The sequence below is a fragment of the Strigops habroptila genome, chromosome Z (assembly GCF_004027225.2).
Source record: "Strigops habroptila isolate Jane chromosome Z, bStrHab1.2.pri, whole genome shotgun sequence".
NCBI classification, from domain to species: Eukaryota; Metazoa; Chordata; class Aves; order Psittaciformes; family Psittacidae; genus Strigops; species Strigops habroptila.
This window is the reverse complement of record NC_044302.2, coordinates 80,481,357-80,506,490: the sequence shown is the minus strand read 5'-3', so window position 1 is coordinate 80,506,490 and position 25,134 is coordinate 80,481,357. Positions and strand designations below refer to the sequence as shown.

At 40.6% G+C, this 25,134-nt stretch overlaps 2 protein-coding genes across 4 annotated transcripts in view; one reads left to right on the top strand and one right to left on the bottom strand.

Annotated features, from left to right (window-relative positions):
* The window catches only part of KIF2A (kinesin family member 2A), a 71,359-nt gene extending 54,786 nt beyond the window's left edge, over nt 1-16,573 (top strand). The window contains exons 15-21 of one of the 2 annotated variants that reach the window (XM_030512463.1): nt 53-163; nt 5,856-5,923; nt 7,609-7,722; nt 8,876-9,026; nt 10,424-10,525; nt 13,247-13,382; nt 14,747-16,573. In XM_030512463.1, the coding sequence (XP_030368323.1) occupies nt 53-163; nt 5,856-5,923; nt 7,609-7,722; nt 8,876-9,026; nt 10,424-10,525; nt 13,247-13,382; nt 14,747-14,832 (768 nt within the window). In that variant the 3' untranslated portion in view covers nt 14,833-16,573. The remainder of the gene's footprint in view (nt 1-52; nt 164-5,855; nt 5,924-7,608; nt 7,723-8,875; nt 9,027-10,423; nt 10,526-13,246; nt 13,383-14,746) is intronic. The other variant, XM_030512464.1, reaches the window with a different exon arrangement.
* Nucleotides 16,526-25,134, bottom strand: DIMT1 (DIMT1 rRNA methyltransferase and ribosome maturation factor). Of its 2 annotated transcripts, none has more exons than XR_003995099.1 (12): nt 24,749-25,134; nt 24,485-24,558; nt 23,963-24,049; nt 23,523-23,584; nt 23,321-23,414; nt 23,185-23,234; nt 21,330-21,453; nt 21,126-21,218; nt 20,234-20,974; nt 19,896-19,959; nt 19,280-19,386; nt 16,526-18,550 (listed from the first exon to the last, which is right to left on the bottom strand). XR_003995099.1 is itself a non-coding variant. In XM_030512465.1 (12 exons), the coding sequence occupies exons 1-12, from the start codon at nt 24,807-24,809 to the stop codon at nt 18,508-18,510; spliced, it is 924 nt and encodes a 307-aa protein (XP_030368325.1). In that variant the 5' UTR covers nt 24,810-25,125; the 3' UTR covers nt 16,526-18,507. The 2 variants fall into 2 exon arrangements, 1 of the variants encoding a protein (XP_030368325.1); XM_030512465.1 differs by having other exon boundaries at nt 20,234-20,298; nt 24,749-25,125.

Here is a 25,134-nt window from a genome sequence, read left to right as displayed (position 1 = left end):
ATTTATTCAACGCATGTTAAATTAAAATACATGAACCTGTTTGTTCTTTCAGGAGTGCATTAGAGCCTTAGGCCGAAATAAACCTCATACACCCTTCAGAGCAAGTAAACTTACTCAGGTGCTAAGAGATTCATTCATTGGAGAAAACTCCCGTACCTGTATGGTAAGTTGATTAACTGTTTGTTCTAACAGTTACAAAAAGGAAAGACACTGGGAGTTTAGTCACTTGCCAGTAGCAAGTGACCAATTTTCAACTCTTATGTTTAAAACTCTTGTGTTTAAAATTGGTCACTTGCTACTGGCAATGTTTTGGACTTAAGTTTATCCGCTAACACTATATGTGGAATGAGACTTTCAGCAGAGACATTTCAGATAACTTGCTCCGTTCTCACTTTTTATTGGTGTTTCTTATTGCTGGTTCTAGTTTTCTAGTTAGGCATCTAGCTAGAAACACTTCTAGTTCAAGAAGTTTGTTTGTTTGGTTGATTTGTTTTAGTAATGTCTGAATGATAAGAGTAGTGTTTGTTGACTCAGAATTTTGAAAAAAGGGATGTAGACTGGAAGTACAGTGGTGAGTTACAGTCTTTAAATGACAAAGACAAATTTAAAGTTGGTATCAAAGACATCAGAATATGTTCTAGGCTGTTGAGGGGAGGAGTAGTTGGGATAGATGGGAGACATAGTTGTGTATTGTATAAATGTGCAGTTGCAGCAGCGTGAAAAACAATTCTTCTGTCAGATAAAAGTACTGGTGTGCAGTCATTTTTTTTGTGCATCCTTAACATTTCGCCTTATGGAAATGCAAACTTTCTGCAGTAGATACCAATTGCTAGGCTTATTTATGTTGGTTACTTTTCACAGATTCCTTGGAATTAATTAGTCTAGAGGCCAGAGAAGTCTGCAGACCACAACATGAAAACCGTGGTGTTGGGGCAGCATAATCTTTCCTCTAGCTGGTAGAATCATAGAACCACAGAATGGTTTGGGTTGGAAGAGACCTTAAAGATGATCTATTCCAACCCCCCTGCCATGGGCAGGGACACCTTCCACTAGACCAGGTTGCTTAAAGCCTCATCCAGCCTGGCCTTGAGCACTTCCTGCAATGGGGCATCCAGAACTACGCTGGGCAGCCTGTGCCAGTGTCCCACCATCCTCATAGTAAAGAATTTCTTCCTAATACCTAATCCAAATCTCCCCTCTCCCTGTTTAAAGCCATTCCCTCTTGTCCTGTCACTACATGCCCTTGTGAAAAGTCCCTCTCCAGATTTCTTGTAGGCCCGCTTTAGGGACTGGAAGCTGCTCTAAGGTCTCCCCTGAGCCTTCTCTTCTCCAGACTGAACAATTCCAACTCTTAGCCTGTCTTCCCAGGAGAGGTGCTCTAGCCCTTTGAGCATGCTGAATCCTTTGACAGAGGTCCATGTCCTTCTTGTGTTGGGAACGCCAGAGCTGAACACAGTACTGCAGGTGGGGTCTCACGAGGCAGGAGTAAATGGGGAGAATCACCTCCCTTAACCTGCTGGTCGCACGTCCTTTGATGCAGTCCGGTGTACAGTTGGCTTTCTGGACTGGAAGCGCACACTGCTGGCTCATGTCGAGCTGCTTGTGAATCAGCATTCAAAAGTCCTTCTCCTCAGGGCTGCTCTCAGTCCATTCTCTGCGCAGCCTGTAGTTGTAGTTGGCTAGTTGGCTCAGGTCTCCAGTCCCTGCTTCTTCCCAGCTTCCTGTGCCCCTCCTCTCTGGCAGAGCATGAGAGACTGAAAAGTCCTTGATCAGAGTAAGCGCTACTGCGCAACAACTAAAACATCGGTGTGTTACCAGCATTGTTGTCACACTAAATCCAAAACACAGCACTGCAGAAGCTACTAGGAAGAAAATTAACTCCATCCCAGCCAAAACCAGGACAGATACTGATGTGGGAAGAAGGTTTATATGTCCTTCCCTCCCTTGTGGCTTACTCTGAAGTTGTAATTGTTGTATTGTACTCTATAGTTGAAAGGAAGCAGGGAAAAAAGAGAAACATGCAGTGCATCTTTACTTTTGTTTGAATTGAGCTCTCGCATTTGTAGCACTTGTTTCTGCAATAACTGTATGGATACAGAGTAAAGCTGCCTGAAGAGATCTGAGAGCTTTCTGAACGGCATGTTTTGAATTGGGGGAGGTATAGGAGATAACTTAGCCTGGAATTACTTGTAGTCCTCTCCAGTTCCCTGGGAAAAGGAGAGATTTGCATTCCAGTGGTCAAGTGGTAGGAATAGTTGATAATGATCAGCAGTTTTACCCATATTCTGGGTCTTCTTTTGTCTCTTTTAACAGGACAATTTATTCAGTGTTGCAATGTGGTATTTACGCTTAGCGCCTTGGCAGGGTGTACCTAGTTTGTAAGCATGTATGTGTGTAGATTTTTGTATCATGCACCAGCAAAATTTTACTGATGAATATACAGGAAAAGAAAAGGGCAAGTCATTATGGTTTATGATAGCTGAAGTTGAACAATATTTTATTAAAAGAGTGCTTATCTGGCAGGTGTGCTGACTGCTATTTTGCAGCAGAGCCATGTAATTAACTGTGGTGCTTCAAACTTGTGAAAATTACTGCAAAAATTGTTTAATAAGGAGTAGTTTCTTTTCACGTTCCTACAGTTGACGGCATAGATCATTGCTGTGTTCTCTAGAAGTGTCTAGTTGTGAAATAAATTAAAGCGTAGAAGAACTTTTTAGTGATAACCATTATAACTGTTACAAGGAAATATGTAGGTCATGATTGTTTTTTCTGCAAAATGTTTTAGCCTGTTACAGGCAAAATAAATAGAGTTTGCAACATAGAAATACTATTCAATTGGAAAATACTACTCATTGATCGTGTGAGATCTCTTTTAACATGCTGCTTTTGCTTGTCAATAAGAAGCATTTATTGTAAAGGGGTCAACAAAGGCTTGATCCAGTATTCTGGATTGTAGCAGCATGTGCTAGAAAGTAAGATGTTTTGCAAATAGGTGGTGCTTTTCAATATGGAGTGCATATAAAATGATGTAGTAAAAACTTGTGATTTCAAGTTTTTAAAATTCTTAATGTCCTGGTGTAAAATACCTGCTGGGCCTTTTCCTCTTGATTTTTGACATTCTAATCTGTAAGTGAGATATTTGAATCAAATTGATTTGGTAATTTCTACACCTCATTTTTGTTTGACTTTTCCTTTTATTGTTTATGGGCTTCCTGTTGCAATTTGAAGTTGCATCTCTAGGGGTGGAACATTTTCTTCTGCATGTAAGGTTAAACTATGATTTGGAAACTTTTTTTTTCCAAATTTCAGAAGAAGTACTTTCAAAATAACTCACAATGTGGACAGTTATGGCTAGGATCTGCTTCATTCTAGAGAAACCCAGAGGCATACAGTCAGCATGAGTAGGTTGTTTTGAACTTTATTAGTCATTGCAGTTTTATGAAAGTTCTTGTCCTTAAGTAGTTTAAAAAACCATTTGAAGTTGTTTTTGAAGAGTTACATAGTAGGGTAATGTATCATCATTTGAAATTTTCAAGGTAGCTACATGTAATAGTCTAATTTTTTAACCAGTACTGCATCCTTGATGTGTTGCATCCTTGAAGTGTTGCAGCCATAGCTTGGTGTGCCAGACACCTTGGACCTCTGGGGTGGGAGTAGGAACCTGCAGACTTTGTGTCCCAAAAGGGCCACTGATTCCATTGTGATGTCTTATGAGCAATGTAGACGTACTAGGAAGAAAGGTAATTGTGGGTCTTAAAGATATTCCCGTTCATAAATAGTGCAGCCTTTTCCTTTGTCATTTGGCATTACAAATGAGGAAGCGAGCAACAGAGAGGTTGGAGTCCTGCTTTCTTGCCTGGACTGGGCCTCTTGGGGCGGGAGGACATGTGATGTACTGGATGTTTGCGTTTAACAGCCTGAGTCTTGTGCATGGGTTTTTGTGCCCTGAATGGAGTACCTGACAGCACCTGCAGTATATGCTTCAAAACGCTGGAGCAGTCCCCTGATGCTGTGGCGGTTGCTGTGTGTAGTGTGCTCTGAACATTAAACTGGTGGAAGAGGTGCATGCATCTTTCACGTTAAATGAGTTTAGAAGGATTTTAAGAACTTGTAGGTTTTGTTAATTAGCAGCTAGAACACTTTTTATAAAGAGACATGCGATCATATGAACTTTTAAAAGCTACGCTTCTTTTCGTTAGTTGCTGATGTGGATCAGTATTGGAAGTTTGAACTTAAGTCTCTATGGTAGCAGGCTTTTTAGACTTCTGTCCTGCTTTCAGCTGGCATAGAGTTAATTTTCTTCCTAGTAGCTGGTGCAGTGCTGTGTTTTGGTTTTAGTGTGAGAAACGTGCTGGTAACATATCAATGTTTTAGTTGTTGCTCAGTAGCACTTACCCTGATCAAGGACTTTTCAGTCTCATGCTCTGCCAGTGAGGAGGGGCACGGGAAGCTGGGAGGCAGCAGAGACAGGACACCTGACCCAAACTAGGCAAAGGGTTATTCCATACCACAGCACATCATGCCCAGCATATAACTGCGGGGAGTTACTTCGAAGGCTCAGATTGCTGCTTGGGTTGGGCTGAGTGTCGGTCAGCAGTTGGTGAACAATTGTATTGTGCATCATTTGTGTTTTTCTGAATTTTCATTTCTCCTTTTTTGTTGTTCCCTATTATTATCAGTATTATTATTGCTTGTATTATTCCTATTATCATATTGTACTTTACTAGTTATATTATACTTTATTTCACTTACCCAACTGTTCTCTCAGCCTGTGGGGTTTATGTTCTTTCAATTCTCCTTCCCATCCTGCCTGGGCAGGGTGTGGTGGTGCAGAGTGAGTGGCTGCGTGGTGCTGAGGTACCAGCTGGGGTTAAACTGTAATAACTTCCTAACCCCCTTCCACCACATATTCTTCCTTTCTCCCCAGTAGGAGAAATTCCTTTCAGGATGACTACCTGTGCTTTTGTACAGTCATGTCAGCAGCAGGATGAAAGAGAAGACCAGGATTGTATAATCTGCCTCAGTTTCTGTCTTCTGATGCTGTGCTGCCACAAAAAATGTTAGTGTATAGGATCATAGAAGTGTTTGTCCTGAGTAGTGCCCTTATGGCTCACCTGAAAGGAGCACAGATGAAACAACTGGACTACTGAAAGAGACTAGGCGAAATAATGGTGCTACTCTTGCCTGGTCATAGTTATTACTTTTGCTAAGTGATGGAAAGATGAGATCTTCAGGGTATTTTATTTAGCTGGAAAAGGAAGACCTGTAGACTCCAGATACGTCTGATAATAAGTTAGCTGTCAAGTGTTGTTTACAGATAACTTTTAATTGAGGGGAAAAGTATATCTTTACTTAGGAAAATAGTTAAACACATGCTTATCTTTAAGTACAGTTTTGGATTGTGGTCAAAATAGGTCTCTCAAATCAGTATACAGATTGCTTGAATGGCAAACTGCCTGCAAAAATGTATTAAAAAAATAACCTGGTAATTGTTTGCAGGATATATTTGGCTTGCTTTTTCCTGAGTTGCTATTTCCCTTTTTGAGGTGTCCTTATTTTTTCAGTTAGAGTTTTGCATTAACATATTATGTTACCAAGACAGTGAGATGAGTGAAATTGACTGAATTTCTATGAATTCTTAATGTTGCAGGTATGGTTAAAAAAATTAAATTGAAGCTTTGATTTGACATCTATCTCCTTGAGATGTGACTGTATAAGGACAGCTGTACGTCGTACACACTTTTTGTAGAAGATCTCAAATGGAACTGGAGATTAGAAAAATAAAGTTAACCTGAATTCATCTACCCTTTCATCTGTACAAAGTGATTTATTAACATGTGGCTTCTTTTCTGCAGATTGCTACAATTTCTCCAGGAATGGCATCATGTGAAAACACTCTGAATACGTTGAGATACGCAAATAGGTACAGAAAATGTTATTGCTTATAGCTGTATTGGCAGTTGGTTACTGACATCTGGAATAGTGGTGTTCCACGATGTATAATTATTTTAGGGACTTGAATAATTTAACCATACAAATTGCTGATCCAGACTCACATTTAAATTGTCACTTTTTACAATGATTAAAATAGAATCAGTAGAAACTGTGTTTAAGCCATTATGCAGAAATGGATAATGTAGATTGCAGGGAACATGGGAGATGCCATGACTAGTGTTGAGCACCATCTCTTGCATTAGGGGTAGTCAGTGTTCATGGTGATTCCTGGTGGTGTTAGCTGAAATACCTTTCTGCAGTGTGATTTGTTTTTTTCTTTTAATTCCCGTGGTAGAATTGCATGCAGTTGCAGTGTGTGTGTGCGTATATATATATATGTATATACACACCTGAAATTTTATGCTTCCCAAATTCAGGCAAATATCTGAGATCCCTAAATAGTTAATCCAACAGTGAGTTTACAATCGCTTGTATAGAGGTTAACACTGCAGCGGCTAATGCAGCACCTCTGAAACCTGTGTTACTCTCTGAAACTGTTGTCTCTCTTCAGTGAGTGCAAAAGGAGCCTTCCCTGCTTCAGTTCTCCTTCGTTTAGTGTCTGTGGAGATAGGGTGATCAGGTCCTGTGTGTCCTTGCAGTCAGCCCTTAGACCCACGGACCTCCCCCCAAACAGTGCTGTGAAGAACAAAGACGGCAAACATGCCTCTGGGCCACCAGAAAGCCTGTTTTTGCTAGTAGAGGCTACCATCTAGTGGCCTGCTTGCCCCAGTGACAGGCAGAGCAGAACCACATCTGCTCCTGCTTGGCTGGGTATTCCGGACAGTTGCTAGCTGAGCACAAAGGGCTGCTAGGAAAGCTTACCACCCGCTTCTCTCGGTACCCGAAAGTCTCTGTGTCTGCATCAAGCAAGCTAGTAGCATATCTGCCTGGCTTGGATAAGTCTCTGTGATTTCCTTCCTGGTGAGGACGTGGCTTCCTCTCTTACAGTAACATAATGAAGGACCTTGCACATTCATCAAGGCTCGATGGATCTTTTACTCCTTACAGAATACATGTTGCTGAAGTGTCTCTAGAAAAAGACACTGCAGAACTAATTAAGCATCTGTATCTAGTATACTAAATAGTTGCATTGTAACCTGGTGCTTGATTCCTCCGTCTGTTGTTGGGGAGTAAATGCTTATCACTGTAAAGTTGTTTCATGTGTATTGTGTAGTATTTTAGGATTTTTCTGGCAATATATAGTTTTCATAGCACAATTAGTTTTTAGGTGATGGACACCAATGTGTGCAGTGTAAGACGGGGGACAGAATAGAATTCAGTTTTGTAGCTGGAGTGGTTTTATATTTTAAAAGGAGACATTTAATGGAATATTGAATGTAGAACAAATTATATTAACTGCAGAAACTGAAATCTGGAATTACACTTCTGAGAACACTGCTGTTATCGTTCCCTGCGAATTAGCAGCATTGATTTTTGTTAGTGATCTGTAGGCTGTTTGCAGAAGGTTTAAATATGTTGGCACACTTGTGTTTTAATATAAAAATAATTTCATAGTTAAAGTATTAAAGGAGAATGCTAAACAAAGAGTTGTCATTTTAACTGTGTTTATGAGAACATTTTCTTTTAATTTGCTGCTGTATTTTGCTGCTGCAGAGTAAAGGAATTTGGAATTAGTCCTTCGGACATTCCCTTCTCACAGGGTAGTGGCAGTCGCTCTGATCTCTCTCCTTCCTATGAGTATGACGACTTTTCTCCTTCAATCACCAGGTCTACTTCGTTCTATACATGGAATATTTATTCTTAAAGTTTTCTTTTTGGCTGTGTAATTTTACAGACCAACCTTTCATTTAGTCCCCTTGCCTTGAGCCACACATACTTTGTTTTTATTTTGTTTGGCAGGTAATGGTTCTGCATGATCTGCAATCATCTTCCCAGTATTTTGCTCATCTTCCTTAAACATCCACGCTCTTGCTAGTTTCCTTCATACTTAAAAAAAAAAATAAATGATGATGTCACCTTCATACATTTAGTGGACCACATCTGACAAGTCTGTGTTTAGGGTAATTTAAATACCTCTAATTGAAAAAGAAAACAATTTTAATGCATACATATTTGTAAAACTTTTCATCACTCTGAACAAAACAATTTCCATTGTAGCATAGAAGTGGTACTTGGAAAAAAAAAAGTTTTCTTTCCTTTAAAAAAAATGAAAAAAACCTTGCTACACTTGCATACTTCATGTCTGTTTCATAAACTTGCTCTTAACTGGGCTTTTTTTGATATCGTTATAAACCATTCAAACTATTTTCATGCCGCAAAGACCCTAATATTTTAATAAGATATTTTCACCTTTGAAATTGTTTTCATTGAAGGATTTATTCATTCTGAGATACCTGGTTGGGCATCATTACTTTCTTCGGAATTTGTGGTGGATTTGCTTGAGGGGATTGATTTGCTTTGTGTGGTGGATAACAGCTAGTGGGGCAGTGATTGACTAACTTTTTTAAATCACAGTTTTGTGTGCACAGAAGAAGAAAGATGGTCAGGTTTAGGGTGCTGAATAAACTTTTATTTCAAATATTACTCATTATTAAAAAGTTAGTTTTGAAATTTTGGAGATTTTTGCCCGCTTCTTCCCTGTTAATGAGTAGTAAGGCTTCAATCAGAAAATGCCTCTTGCTAGAAAATGAACTGTAATCCACCTCCAAGTAATTGAAATTCAATGACCCATGCTTTTTAGGAGTTGAAATAAGATCTTTTTGTCACTAAAGTGCATTAAGTTTGTGAAGCTGACATCATCATCATCCTTATTAATTGAATTAATTGTGTATAAACCCATAGAGCTTTATTTTTGTTTTATTTTTTGACTTCTTTGCATAGGAAGTTGCTAATTTACAAATGAAACATTTTCCGCTCATAGGGTGAAGGAGCTGACGGTCGATCCTACTGCCACAGGAGATAACCGTCCCACTATACACCATCCTCCCAGTCAGACTGATGACTTGGAGACACAGTGGGGTGTGGGGAGCTCTCCTCAGAGAGATGATCTCAAACTGCTTTGTGAACAAAATGTGAGTGGTTTACAGCATTACATGGGAAGAGATGATGATAAATGCATGGCAGAACAAATTCAGAGTAATGTGTATTTATAGCCTGTTAGCAAGATCATTAAGAAAATACAGCATTTTCTTCACCTTTTCACTTTTACGGTATTATGTACGTTCCCATAGGAGAAAGAACCCTAAACCAAAAATGTTTCTTGAAAGGTGAGAGGAGAATGTTTTACTTTTCTTTATTTTCCTTGCTGATTAGAGCTTTTAATGTCTAGGCAGGGTCTGCGCTAGGCTCTGGTGTTCTTTAGTGTGCATTTTTTCCAGTACAGCTTCACATTTTTTTAGGCAGTTGGAAGTATCCTGGGACACTCATCTGTTTTATTTAACACACTCATGGTTTTGAGCATTACTTACCCTGCATGCAACACCCATTTGAAGTGAGTTTGCCTTTCTCTGCATTTAGAAACCTGGCCACTTGTCATTCCTCTTCCCAACATCCAGATTTTCATGGGATGAAACCCCCAGTGTCCTGTTTGGGAGAGAGCCACATCATGTTCCCACCATATCTCGCTGGGCTGCAGGAGTAGGGAGCTGAGAGACATCTTCTAAAGGGCGTTTTCCCCTCACTGCAGATGATCAGGTCTAGTCCTGGTTCCCTAAATGTTCAGGAGAGATTAAAACTTGATTTATGAAAATGCTGATGAAAGAGAGGAAATTAAAATCATCAACATCCTAACTTATTTTTTGTAAGAATCTGCCTTCTCAGACACATCTTCAGGGCATCTGCTGTGTTTCTCATTTTAGTAACTGGCTCTTCTTCCAGGGCTCTATTTTATAAGATCATGCTAGTGATTCCTAGAGCTTCCCACTGGACAGTCCTTCCAGCCAGATATCCTTTCATATCTTACTTTTTGATTGTTCATGTGGAATTAAATTAAGCTTTTACAATATGTTTTAAAAAATATTTCAAATGCATCATATAAGGAACTATACTGTCTTGCTAAAACATGAACTACAGTCTACTAGTGTTCTCCGCTTTGATCGTTACCTATTCTTTTCTAAAGAAGCTCCATTTGCCCCAGTTTGTAAATTCATGTTGTGTGTTCTTCTGATCACTATGTGCATTTTAGATTTCTCACTTTACATTTATACCACCTTTTTCCCAAAGCATTGATTCAATTTTGATTTCCTAAATTGTAGTGAATGTAATTGCTGTTTTCTTTTTTGGAAAATTTTGCATTTATTGTGCTCTCCACTCATTTCTGGAGGTTTTCTTGTTGGAAGTATGGAGTTCTATTTTTGACAGGTTCTGCCTTCTGCATATTTCTTTTTGTGTTCTGTGGTAAGATGGATCACATTCAGTGTATTTCCTGTAACTACGGTTCTTTCTAGACTAACAAGCTTAACTATTTCAGGAAGAGGAGGTTTCTCCACAATTGTTTACTTTCCATGAAGCTGTGTCACAAATGGTGGAAATGGAAGAGCAAGTAGTAGAAGACCACAGGACTGTCTTCCAGGTAAAAGATGGACCTCTATTTTGTTTTATCCTAATCCAGGAATTAAGGTTTTGTTAGTGGAAATGCACATACTCTTGGACATGTAGGATATCATCTGGATATTCCACTGCTGTCAGAGACTTCTAAATTGTTTTATTAGGCTAAGCCCAGTATAGCAAACTGTTGCCTTCTGAGGCGTGGCGACCTGGCTCAGGAACGGCACGGCGACCAACCCCAGGCCGCTCGGGCCATCAGCTCACAGACACCAATGTGGTGGATGGCAAATGGCGTTTATTGTTAGGTAACATCGCATTATATAGCTTTAGGTCTTATGATGTCACTTCCGTCCGCCTACATCATAAGCTAAGCTAAACGCTATTGGCTATCAGAAATGTCAGGAGAGGGGCTCTCTCTTTCCGTACAGCGCGATATCTTCCGGCCACCAGACCTTAACTACCTACAGCAAACAAATAGGAACAGATCCCATAACCGCTAAACTTTGTCCCTATGATGAAAGAGAAGCATATTTTTATATCATTCCAGAAATCTAGTAAAGTTTTCCTTTTCTTCTCAACAAACATGACTATGGCAGGGGGATTGGAACTAGATGGTCTTAAGGTCCTTTCCAACCCAATCATTCTATGATTCTATGAAACATTCCTAGATGGACTGTGTTCATTGTAAGAACAATTGCTGGTTTTTTATTATTCACAATATTTTCTGTTGTAGTCGTTTCCCAGCATTTGTGTATTTTTTCTAGTCACAGGGTATTAATTCAGATTGGTCTTGAAATTTTCAATTTCACCACCAATATTCCTATGCCAGGGCTGGAAGCTAATAGTAATGGTTTGATCAACACCATTTCTGTCTGGTCATCTCCCTCTAAGATACTGCAATACTTCCTCCAAGTATTGTACCTGAGTATCCTTTTGTGACATCTCCCTCTGAGATACTGAGATACAGAAGAGACACATGTACTTCTTACTGCCTGTTTACTTCCTTTTTACAGATGCATAAAGGTTTTCACTTGCTTTAGTCAGGGACTTTGGAAGAAAGTGCAGTGTGATGCTGGTCAGGGCCACGGAGCCTTTTGCATTCACAAAATAAAGTGTAGTCGTAAGTATGAGTTACTAGTTTTCAGAAGAAAACATGAGTTGCTTCTGTTCATAACCTTAGAGTCTTTAGGCAGGCTGTCCATTTGACACATCTGCTGCAAGAGAACAGCAGACCATTAAACCTGTAGGAAATGCACACACATCCTCAATTTAGGTGTCCAACTTGGTGGAACATTGATGTGTGTTCATAATGCAGTAAGATGCTAAATAACACGTTTTGTAGAGATTTAGTTATTATGAAACATTAGCCCTGAAGTAACACATGCAGATGTGTGAAATTCATGCGCTATATGCCATAGCTGTGTCCCAGTGCTTGTGACTTTGGAGAGACAAGTTGCATTAGTGTAAGATCTTACTACGTCTCTGTGTCCTCTGAAGATTACTGCTCCTCCCAGCAGGCACTGGGAGAAAATGTGTCTGAGCCTCAGCTCTCTTCATTTGCAGCCTGGCTTGTTAGTTTATGCCACTGGGGGAGGTGGGTTGCACCAGAATCTACTAGCTGAAGTAGTAGTAACCGGGCAGAAGTTGTCTCCTGTCAGCTTCCTCCTGGAACGTGCTGATACAAAACATCCTTTCCTTACAAAAATATCTGAAATAGATCAGGGGAATCAATTGTGCTGTAGTGGTGTTGGCCTTCCTTTTTGTCTTGTGTGTATGAGTTTACATTAGATGAATCCTATCCCAACATGAGCTCCATCTGTGCTGAAAGCCAAAAAACATACATGGGGTTTGGACTATGCTTTCAATATTACCTGGGCTACTGAGCAGAGGAGACGACTTAATTTTAGTATTTTAGGCCCAGCATGCCTACAACTGGCAGCTGCTTTCCTTTTTTTTTTTTTTTTTTTTTTTTTTTTTTTTAAATCAAAGCATTTCAAAGGGGATCAGTTCTCCTGATCACAGCTTTGCGTGTTTCTGAAAGCTTTAAGCTCCTGTTTGCATGCTGCTTTGCTGCAAGACTGATTTTTTTTTTTTTTTTTCCCCCCTTTTTTATGGTAATATTCAGAATGCAAAGATGTCTAAGAGCTGCTTTAACCAACTTTCACTGTTCTTTTACCTATCTGGGGAGTTGGCTCACTCAATAGTGAGTTTAAAATAGTTCTTTCACACAGCTTCTCCCAAAACTGGATTTGATTATGGATGGAATTATCTTGGCTCCTTAACTGTAGTAAGGACACTATGATTATAATCAGTGGCAACCAGCCCATATGTAAAATTTAAGCCTGACTTCAAAGTTAGATACCTGCCTAAGGGGACATAACTGTGACGTAAAGTTCTGTTTTCTGAGTTTCTTAGCTTTACAACCATCTTATGTTCTGAATTTGGACAACTGGGGTAGCTGGGGTTTACCTGCTGTGCTAGTATGACCACTGGAATTAAGAAAGAATGTAGAAAACATACAATTTTGCTGAATTAGCAATAAGGTTTCAATTTTGCTTAATTAGGAATAAGGTTTCATTTTAAGATTGAAATCTGTTTATAGTAAGGTGACTATATAGAGAAAAGGTGGTTGTCCTGAGGAAAGGTCTAATTCAGCTCTTTGTCTTGAAACTTGTCTGTAAACTTTGCTTATGTATTTAGCTGATTTGTTTTGTTTTTTGTTTTGTTTGTTTTAACTTCTACCCAGGAATCTCTTAGATGGATGGAAGATGAAAGAGCTCTTCTTGAGATGACAGAAGAAGTAGACTACGATGTGGATTCTTATGCTACCCAACTTGAAGTAATTCTAGATCAAAAAATCGAAGTTCTGACTGAACTTAGAGGTAGATTGCTTTTCATCACTTTGATGTGCTTTATTAGCAATGTATTTTCATATGCCATGGAGACTTGCAGTAATAACGAGGATAAAAAAAAAAGTTTGGTTATGTTTTAGGGTCTTTTTTCCCCTTCTGCTGCCCTGCTGTGTCCTGTGGAAGGAGCACTTTTTCTGCTGCCTAAGAACGTGTTCGCATCAATGCTCATCTTAGTTTTAAGGAAAAATCTATGCTTTACCTCCAGGAAGTGTAAACTCAATCCTGTAACTTTCCGGTTTTTTTCCTTTGCCTCAAAACAATAAAGGAAAGAAAAAGAAAGTCCAAATGGACTGTATGAAAAAGAAAGTGATGCAACGAGGACAAAGTAGTAGGAACTCGTAGTTCCTGCTCTGTTGCATTCTGTAGTGTAGAGGGGACACTGATCTCATTTTTAAGACTGTGCTTAAGAACATCATCGAGCTCTCGGTAGCTTGGTGGTTAGCTTACTTTTCTTCAGCAGCCTTTCTATCTGCATTTTGTTAGCCTCTCTTTGTTGAAAAACAAACTGCAGATAATTCTTAGAGCCCAAAATTGACCCTTCCACTTGTCTTCTAAAATCAGTTTGTCGGCTTGGTACACCTCATGGAGGTGGATCTTTCATTTTAGTTTCTGTAACTGTTTGGTCTCCAGGAGTCAGGCTGTACTGGTAGAAGTTCAAGGGTGGGGCTGGGGGCTGAGGGGTGAGGTTGGGGTGGTTTTGATCTGTGTTAGGAAACTCCTTATATGATAAAACCTTAGTTTTTACTCAGGAATAGAACTATGAAAGGATGCCATGCTTACTTTCCTAGGTTTTTCCCATTGTTATAGTTCTGATGAAACTAATGAAAGATGCATTTCCCTATTTACAGTGAATAACTTCCAAAATTTGATCACAGATGCTTTTCACATTCATAGAACAGGGGGGAGTAGAATTTACCGTGCCAGGTTTTAGAATCGTACACTAATTACAATTTTGTATGCCTCTAAGGATGGTTTGGAAGCTGCTGAGAAGGAAAAGGATTTAAGTGGTGTGCATCTCCTCATGCTCTGAGTTAGAAGCAGAATTTATGTGTGAACAGGTTACATGCTGGGAATGCAATTATGCAGTTTCCAGATCTATCCTGCCTAGAGACAGGGGTAGCATCTAAGAAGGGACTAAGTTGCTCTGCAACTTGTTTGTATGGTATTGAATTTAAGCTTGTCTCGATCCTTTTGTAGTTTGTAGTGTCAGCTATTTTTGTGGAGGAATGTTCTTTGTTATGCACTGGGGCTGGGACGTGCAGCATCAGGATTTAATTTTGAGATCTGTGTTGAGCACAGGCACATCAGTATTTATTCTCTCTTTTTCATTAAAGACAAAGTGAAATCTTTCCGGGCAGCTCTGCAAGAGGAGGAACAGGCCAGTAAACAGATCAGCCTGAAAAAACCACGTGCCCTTTGAAACAGGCCTTTGCTGCTAAAGGAGTCCATGAACCCGTACTGCTGTAGCACACATTTGTTACAAAACCCAGTGGCTGTAAGAACTCAACTACTTGAAAGTGTAAAAACATTAGAAATGTCTGTGGAAATGTCCTGTTTCTTATTCACCTGAATGACATTTTTAAGTTTTGTGTGAAATGCTCCTATGATGTCTACAAAATGGTTTTAGACCAGACAGCACAACCATGCAGGGTTCAGATCTGTGAAGCACTTTGTTTAAAATATTTCACTTACTCAAATCGTGAGTTTTAGGTTTGGGAATCTTTGCCATTTTTTAACAATGAAGTAAAGCTGTGGCCATTAAAAAGCCGCAGTGTTTCCTTTTGACTATGTTCAGTTTTGTTACAAAGACCAGCTGTGCAGTTTTGTGTTTGCGTGCATGCACACCTCACTAGTGGTTGTACATAACTACTCCTCTACAGACAGCTGTGCTTTACTTCTTCCCATTCTGTGCCTTGATGAAGGCTACTTAACCCTCAACATCATCTTCCTGAAGCACAGCCTTAATGAATAACATTCCTTATTTGTCAATACGAATTACTTCCAGTGTGTGTGCATCTGTGTTTTGAGACCTTTTTTTATTTTGGTGGCTAGTTTCATTTCACAGGATGTGCCATATCATTTGAACAGGAACTGCAAGAGCTGTTACAAATGTACAAACAGCTGGACATTCCATCCTCCTTGTAAAAATATGGTATTTAGATTTATTTCAGTACCATGAATAATGGTGATATAATTCTAACGTTTTACTCTGTAATTAAAAAAAAAAAAAAACCCAACAAAAAACTGATCAAAAAACCACAAAAATAAAAATTAGTTGATGTATAATAAAGGGTTAATGTTTAAGTACTGAGGAAAGTTGTATCTTTGGATAATGCAGATATACAGTATGTGGTATGGTATGTGGTAATGCTGTCAGAGTAAAGGTACGATCTGACCTCTGCATATGGATAACTGTCAAAGTTCAGGGATCCAGCTAAATGCATACATATTGGCCTTTCACATACTGTTAAAATTTGGCTTTTAATGCATGACAAACTTACATGTTCATTAACCGTAGCTTGCAGGTAGTTTGAGTAGCTCTGTTGCTTTTAAGAAAAATGTAGCTAATACCTATTTTTCCCTTTGTACAGTGCCAGCAGCTGAAAAGTGGGTTGAACTTGCATCATTTGGGGATTTTGCACAATACCTCTTAACCTGGCGCTAATAGAAATCACACAAGTACCTGAATTCTTACTAATGGCGCCATGTGTATCAGCACTTCTTAGGTGGTGGCACTTAAGTTATTTTTGCAAGTCAGTATCCAAAAAAGGTTGACCTTTCATGTAAGAACTTCTTGTCAAATGAAGACTTGTAGACCTCTCTAGGAGTTCTCCCAGTTTCCAGGAGTTTGTATTAGCAGACTTTCCCTTGGAATTGTTTAAAAAATACTTTTGGAATATAAGCCTGTTTGTTTGTGCCAGTCCTGGCAGGGGATAAAAGGAAGGCAATTGAAAAGATTGTTAATAAGCCAGGAATTCTTGTAGTGTTTAATGTTTCTATCTCCCATAGAATGCTAGGCTATGGGAGGCTCTTGTCGCATCATGGTTAAAAAAAAATAAAAAAATAATAAAAAAAAAATCTATCTGTGTGTAAACATGAAAACTGAAACAATGTAGATTTTACATAATGTGTTTAATAAAATTAAGCTATTAAATGAATTACATCTGAGAGTTTACTTCTATGGAAATTCTGTTGTGCTTTGGGAAGGGTTTCACTTTGTAACCGCACTGGAGTTGCACTTTTGAACAAAAGGCCTCTGATTTCAGAATGAGTATTTACTTCAAGAGCCAGCTCTTCGTACAGATTTGTCATGCATGAAGAAGTTGCCCAGAACACTGTCCTAAAAGTTTTTCAGCAAGTCTTAAAAGAAACATCATGTGTCTTTCTGAACATTTGTTTTAAGAATGTCCTCCACCACAATTATAAGAAAAAAAGTGAAATAGAAGGCAGCGGGTTTTGTTAGCAGGTGATAGTACAGTACAGGTGATCGTACAATACCAGAGGGCTTCTTTGAAGACTTCTCCGGCAGTTTACTTTCTAAAATGCCTCTAAAGATCGAGACACCCTATATCAGAAATAGTAGATTCCCTACTGTTCCTCCATGCACGCCTAGAGCCACAACCAGGCTGTGGTTTACAGCAGGTACCAAAGCAGACAGGAAGGACAGACTCAGTTATATTTCAACAGCTTCCTATTAAGTGACACAGATCTCCACCACTTGCTCCTTCTGTATTAGTCTGAGCATACTGCTGTTGCTGCTTACCTCACCCATACATTGGTTCTATATGCAGTGAACCAGCACTAAAATCATTAAATTAAAAAACAAATGAGCAGTTTGGTTTTTCAAGACAACCTCTTGGGATGCCTGTAAATTCAAGTGCCTGTTTCTGTACATGCCTCTGAAACAATGACTTGTGAGAATTAACATTGGATGTGTATAAAATGAAGTTACATCTTAGAAGAGTTTTTGCTAATTTGCCTCTTCTCCGCTTACTGTGGTTGTCTTGAAAGAGGTGTGCAACACATGGAAAAATTACTTACGGTAGCTAATACATGGAGCCATGCCTTCACCCCTGCATGATGCTGCAGAGTTAAAAGTTACTGTTTTCCTGTAAGACAGACCAAAGTGGATTTTTCTTTTGACAGCTGCTACAGTTAATACAAAACTCCTTGGGAAAATTGCCTTGTCCTTAATAACAAATACATAATAATCTGAACGATATTAAAGCACTTCAGTAAGTCTTTGTGTCAGGACACAGGCATGCACTCCTCTAAGACTCACTGAAAGCTTTGATCTATGCTAAAACCTTTCCCTCCCTTGATGGGTGAAGTATTTTTCTTATAAAAATAGCTGCTTGAATTTACAGTTGACAAAAATAACCTTTCTGCCCATGCTTATGAGACTTTTTGAAAATGAGAAAGCCCTTTGGTAGCTTTCTGCTCGTTCCTGCAGTGGTTTGATGGCAATAAAGACGGTGTAAGGAGATGACACTGGTACTTTCAGGTACCTTGGTAATGTTTTTGTAAATGATACTGAGCTGGCAAGATAAATGCTGCTCTTCCTGAGAAAGTGTTACTGGGATTTCTCCAAGAGAAGCAGATTGCTAACAGACTTGGAATGCGGGCAGCTAGCAGAGAACACGTGGAAGACACCAGCATTTCAAATGAAAAGAAAATGTTTAAATATACTTTTTTTTTTTTAATCATTTTTTAAAACAACAAACCCAAACAAAAGAAATAACTACAACTGTTTTTGTTGCCCAGACCAGACTTAGGGTTGTACTGTTGAGTACGGTGCAAGAATTTACTGAGGCAAAGTCCATGATCAGAGAACACAGATTTCAATCACAGCAGCATCCATCCATGTTATTTGGTATATTTAAAAATATACTGTCATGTGGGATCCAGCACCTCACTTCAGTTATGAAGAATTTCTCTCTTAAAATAGAGAGCAGCAGCTTCTTCCCTACTCTCTGTGATAAAACTGCATGTAACATTTTAAGAACCAGAATGTGCACGTACACTGCAGTCACTCTGACTTAGACAAGTCTGCGGAGATGAAATATGGAAGATCTTTCAATTCTTCTAGTAGAATCTATGAGAAATGGATGCCTTCTGAATTGAAGCCATGTAGCAAGCTGAAAGAGTGAAAGGTTTATGTTACAATTTATATTTCAGCTTAAGGCATTTCTAAGAGGGGCTGGCTGGTGAAGAATATATAAAAATAGCATGAAAGCAGCCATTGCTGTCCAACTGCAAAAAAGAATTATTACAAAATCTTAAACTAGATGTTAGCATATTTGCCATTTTTCAGATGTAGGCGTATTTTCAGGCAGTTATATTGCATCCTAGCAAGTTACTACGTTTCTTTAAAGAGTGGTAGCTGCATTAATTGTCACACTGTGAAACAGCTAGGAATTTTATCATAAATTAGAGGATTCGTGTTGCCACTTAAACTGACTGACCAGACGTAAGAGCAGAATGTAGCAGTTAATTACACAAATTTCCAAATTATGCTATATGCTACGGCCTAATCCTCAAGACAGAGAAGAGCTGTGGAAGTCTCCAGGGATATTACAGTAATCAATTCCATTATTAAAGCCATTTTTAGAGGAGACTAAAGGGTCTAATACACAAACACCTGAATAGGGATCTTTAGCTAGTTGCTTCTCAACAATGTAAGCAGCAGCTAAAATATGCGTAGGGTTTAAGTGCTCACGTTCCAGACTGGAAGCAAGGGGTGTCTAGTATTGAGAGGAAAACAGAATTAGTCCTGCTCCTCTGTGACCCAATAATAATCTGTGCTACACAGGCACAGATAGAATTTGAAGGAGCTTAAAAGAAAGGCATAAAGGAAAAAAGAATACCTAATAAAATCATCTATATCCATTGAACGGGCTCGTTTTTCAGAGTAACCTGTATTTTCTAGGACAGACTGTATTTTCTCTGCAATTTTGAAGTTTTCAGGTATTTCCTGTCAATGAAAAATAGCATATAAATTAATTTTTTATTCATAGCACAGAAAAATGTTCATTTAAATAATTACTCTTTTCCCACTTTTAGAATGGCCCTTGTGTCAAGTAGAGAAATCAGGGGCTTTTTTTCTCTTCTTGTTTGGATTATTGTATTCTTGTATTCTTACATCTTAATACCTCAACTCATGCACTGTAAATGACTCACAACAGTACTGCTAAGCATACACAGAAAGTTTTCTCATTAGATTCTTACTTAATTAGTAGAAGTCCTTGAGATATGTACAGCTAATATATTAGTAACATACTCAGCCTTCAGCTCTTTCACAGTGATTTAGTGACCCTTTTAGATTTTTCTTTAAGAGGCAAGCTCCTCCTCCCTCAAACTGTCTCGGAAAAACTTTTAGCATGTTAAAGCAGCTTTTCAACGTTAATTTTTTACTGTTATAAAAGTCAGTATGTAGGACAAAATACACAAAAATAGAATTTAATATATTAGAAAGGAACTTACTGTATTATGTAAGGAACAATGAATTCGGTAATTATGATCCAGTAACTGCTCTACAGCACTTGACCTAAAAGAAATGCAAGTTCAGAATAGAAACTGAACTTTAACTAGGTTTCTTGACTCGATTCATTGTTAATCTTTACTATAAAAAACTGTCACACCTACACAGAGCTGTTCTTTTCTAAAAGAAAATGGAAGACCTCAGCATGAATCCTCCATCATGGTTTATCCCAGACTGTGCTGGCGTGCATGTAACACTGCTAAGCATTTGCACCAAAGAAATGGTTAACTAAATGGGCTTTCAAACTGTAAAAAGATTTCCTTTAACAGAAGCTACTTACTTAAATGCTGCAGAGAGTGTCTTGTTTTTCCTAACAAAGGCTATTCTTACCATACCATCCCACTCCTGAAATTAAAAAGGTCAGAATTTACAGAGAGGAACATACAGCTACTACGAACAAGTCAAGTCACTAACAACTTCAGAACAAGAATATTGAACACAGAAACTAAATTCTGGAAAATATCTTTCTAAACAATACAAAACCTGATTTGGACAAAGCAATACAAATGGAGGAGAAAATTCTTCAACCACAAAAACCTCTGAATTGTTCTTGAAAACCTTGAAATTGTCCTCATGTGCTGAGAAGAAAGATAATTGAAGAAAATCTGGCTAACCTTGGGGAAGGCTGAAATGGTCCTGAAGATCAAAAGCATTTTCATAGAATCACAGAATAGTTAGGGTTGGAAAGGACCTTAAGATCACCTAGTTCAAACCTAGTTGCTCATGCCCTGTCCAGCCTGGTCTTGAACACTGCCAGGGATGGAGCATTCAGCGTAATTTTAAGACTACTATCCTGTGCACACTCATCTGAAGATAAGCCTTCTCACAGATACTCCTTTGATCATAACAAAGTCATCAGCCCAAAGAGTCTCTGGAAGATAAAAACCACCATGAAAGGGACATTATTACTAGCAACTCTCCAACTGACATGGAGACGGCTCCTCAGTCTTGTCAGAAATAGTGTAAATAAAACTGGACCTGAATTGATGGCGGCATGTTCAGGTAATGTCCTAACGCAAGCCTGATCAACAGAGGAATAAGTGTTTTGGAATTATGTAAATGTCAGTGAATAGCTGATACTTCATAGTAAAAGCAGCACATGGAACTGAGTAATAAGTGAAAAGTGAAATTAAGTATTACCACTAGTATGTTACGTTGTTGTAGATGCTCACCTGGAAGTTGACAGGTGGTGGTGGGTTCTTTGGCTCTATTCTGACAACACTGGATTCCACTTTGGGAGGAGGCCTGAAATTGTTCTTTCCAACCTGTTAGTCAGGAGAAGTCAGGCAGCTGCATGAATAGGCAGCAAATCCACACATTCCTGGAAACATTCTTCTGTCTTTGATAGCTCTGTTAGCTAATGCAGAATGACATACCTTCATCAGATGGTCCACTCGAGCTAGTAACTGAGTATTAATGGAGAGTCTGCAGTATAGTTTAGTTCCTGGTTTGGCAACCAAACGAAGTGCAAATTCCCTTTGAAACATAAGTATTGCACACCTGAGAATAACAGAAATGAGAAAATGAATTATAAGGCATCAACTTCTACATCAAAACCCAACTAACATGCTTGGAAAGCACAGTGTTTGCCTCAGTGCTTAGAAACAATACAAGTTTGCCATAAACAAACTCTGCCTTAATTAGCGCAGAGCGCGTTAAAAAAAAACCACCACAAAAAACCCCCAGAAAACCTTTTAAAGACATCTACCTCTCCTTAAAGACAGAGCAGAATTTGATTCTGTATACTGCTAAGTGGATCAGGATCAAAGAGGAGGTTAGTGTCAAGAGTTTTGTGTCTGACTGCAAGTAATCATTTTGAATAATTCTACAATGAGTCCTTCAAATCCAAACTCTCCAAGCTCCAAAACCTGACCAGCAATACCACTAATATCAGCACTTCAGGGAGAGAATTCAAGAACTGATGTGCACTGAACAAAGCACAGAAGTACCTGGGCAGTTACATTTTTAGACCAGGCAACAGAAGTGTCTTAGCTGAAATCCTACCCCTTCCATTCTTCCTTTCTCAGGAAAGAAGACATATGAAGTTTTAGTTTGCCGACGACACCAAGCTGTGTGGTTCAGTTGATAGCTGGAGGGAAGGATTCCGTCTAGAGGGACCTGGACAGGCTCAAGAGGTGGCCAATGCCAACCTCATGAAGTTCAACCAAACCAAGTGCAAGGTCCTACACCTGGGTCGGGGAAATCCCAGGCACAAATACAGGCTGGGCAGAGAAGAGATTCAGAGCAGCCCTGAGGAGAAGGACTTGGGGGTGCTGGCAGATGAGAAACCGAACATGAGCCGGCTTCAGTGTGCGCTCGCAGCCCAGAAACCGTGTCCTGGGCTGCATCAAAAGGAGCGTGACCAGCAGGTCAAAGGAGGTGATCCTGCCCCTCTACTGTGCTCTCATGAGACCACACTTGGAGCACTGCGTGCAGTTCTGTGTCCTCAATATAAGGACATGGAGCTGTCGGAGCAAGTCCAGAGTAGGCCACGAGGATCATCAGGGGCTGGAGCCCCTCCTGTCTGAGAGACCAGGCTGAGAGAGTTGGGGCTGTTCAAGCTAGAGAAGAGAAGCTGCGTGGAGACCTCATAGCAGCCTTCCAGTATCTGAAGGGGGCCTACAAGGATGCTGGGGAGGGACTCTTCATCAGGGACTGTAGCGATAGGACAAGAGGAATAGGTTCAAACTTAAACAGAGGAAGTTCAGGTTAGATATAAGGAAGAAGTTCTTTACTGGGAGGGTGGTGAGGCACTGGAATGGGTTGCCCAAAGAAGTTCTGAATGCTCCATCCCTGGCAGTGTTCAAGGCCGGGTTGGATGGAGTCTTGGGTGACATGGTCTAGTGTGAGACATCCCTGCCCATGGCAGGAGGGTTGGAACTAGATGATCTTAAGGTCCTTTCCAACCCTATTCTATAATTCTATGATTGTAAGTGCTACAATGCCCTACTTATCCCTGGAGTAACAATTATTTCTAGTGTCAAGAGGTCCAACTCCAGTTTTTGCCAGTTGGACACTCACTGATGCCAAGACTAAGATTTCCCCTCATATTCAATACATTGCCAGAAACTAATTTCCAGGCATTGGCAGGTTTTGCATTATAGAAAATATGGGGTGTGGCCCTGACCCATCAAACTGATATTTTAGGAACTAAAAAAATTTGATTTGGGAATATTTTTAAAGCTATTTTATTTTCAACTAGGCAATACAGAGCTCTGTTCTCCCACGTACCTGAAAAAAGGTCTGTGAAGCAGCAACTTGAAAACAAAAGGTGAAGAAATCTGAGGAAAGAGTAATAGTGTGAGTATACTTTCTAGGCAACTATCATTTAAAAAGAAAAAAGTTTTGCCGTGTTGTTTAGCCATACCTGGTAAGGCAAGTTAGCCACACATGCATCAAAGAACGGCAAGTCTGTTTTTAAGACATCTCCAACCCTGATTTCTAGTTTGTTTGCCAGACACCTGGAGTGAAATATGGTGTGATTATCCTCAGAGAAGCATGTTGCCAAAGTTTTTGCCAACGCAGCTCCACTGCTTTAAGAGCTCGCTATTTCCACTTTTGATACTCACGTGCCCTGGACTCTCTTCTGAAGTTCACCAACAAGTCTAGGGTCAATTTCACAAGCAATAACCTGAAAACAAAGTATATCATTACAACTTTATACAACTTCTCCTAGCTGGGATTAAGACTTTAATGGTAAAAAAACCTCTGTATCTATTGCTACAGCTTTAAATAATCCTTACAAATTCCCTCTTAGTCTACGCACCTTCCTCCTTCCCCAAAAACATGCAAGCTTTACCACATAAATGGGTAAGAGCAATACAGTTTGATAAGACCATACAAACACTTAAAAAAAAATAAATGAAATCATGCAAATGTTAAGAAAAACATTCATAGAGTAATTCTACTTATTTGAATCAAGCATGTGAAGATCCTTCTGCTTGCCAGAGTCTAAGCCACAATGTGGTTGGAGCTTGGGAAGGTATGTATGTGGCAAATTCACACGTACTTTTTTAACTTTCTCTAACATCTTTACTGTCAGGTTACCAGTTCCTGGTCCCACTTCCAGAATGACATCCGTACGCCGTAGGGCAGCCTAAGAACAAACGGCATTCCAGTTATTTTTCTAGAACTGATTTCAAGCAACCTTTTCATTCTAAAACGAAAGGTACATGCAGCTCGGTAAAAAGCTAAAATCTAAAGCTAAAAGCTAACCTAAAGCTAAAAGCTAGCAGAGGAGCATGAACATAATTAAGAAAGTGGTAACAGGGGAAAGGTGAGAACAAGAGTGTCCCAATGATAATTTATGAAAAATCTTTCGGAAAGCAAACTAAAAATAACGAGCCAAGTCCGAACACCAGCAGCATGGAAAGGCAGTAACCGCAACACAGAGGGCAGGTGCCTCCGCAGCCCGGGGAGGCCGGAGCCAGGGAAGCGGACAGTGCTCGGGACACGCTTCCGCAGGGAACGCTCGGCCGGCTCTGCCCGGCGCTCCCCAGCGCCCAGCCCCGCTCCCGGCCCCGCCAGCCACCTTCTCGATGATGCTGTTGACGACGAGCGGGTTCTTCAGGATGTGCTGTCCGGCCCCGGTGTTGAACAGGATGCCTAGGGCAGAGAGCGGCGTCACACCCGCTGCGAGCGCGGCCGCGCGGCGAGGGGCGCCTCCGCTCACCTCCGCCGCCGGCACTCGCGCTCCCCTCGAGCCCGACCGAACACCCACACTTCGCCGCACCAGGGCTGAGCGCAGGCCGCGCCCGGGCGGCAGCCCCGGCCATGGCCGCCGACCCGCACTCACCGGAGGCGCAGCGCTCCCCGCGCTCCTGCCGCGGCCGCTTCCCCGCCCGCACCTTGGGCATGACGGCGGCGCCGGCCCCGCGCCGCTCCGCTCCCCGCACACGTGCCGCGCGGCCCTACGACTCCCTACCAGCACCGCGCCGGGCCGCAGCGTTCCCGGGGCACAGCGCCCCGCAGCGGGCCGGCGGTGCGTGCGGGGAGGTTCGGCGGCGGCACGGCGGCGGGAGGAGCGGGAGGGGCTCTGCGGCAGCGGCACCCGCGCGGAGGCACCGGTTCGGTGGCCGGGCGGCGCGGCACCTCAGAGCCCCTGCCCGCGGGAGGAGGCTCCCCGGGAGCGGTTGCTAGGCCGAGTGCCGCGGCCGGGAGTGGGTGCAGCCCTGACGTCAT

Coding starts and splice junctions, on each gene's coding strand:
- DIMT1 (XM_030512465.1), bottom strand. CDS start 24,809: ATGCCCAAGGTGCGGGCGGGGAAGCGGCCGCGGCAGGAGCGCGGGGAG. Junction 21,454..23,184: donor CTTCACAGACCTTTTTTCAG/GTACGTGGGAGA, acceptor TGTTATTCTCAG/GTGTGCAATACTTATGTTTC. Junction 19,387..19,895: donor ATTGTTCCTTACATAATACA/GTAAGTTCCTTT, acceptor TTTCATTGACAG/GAAATACCTGAAAACTTCAA.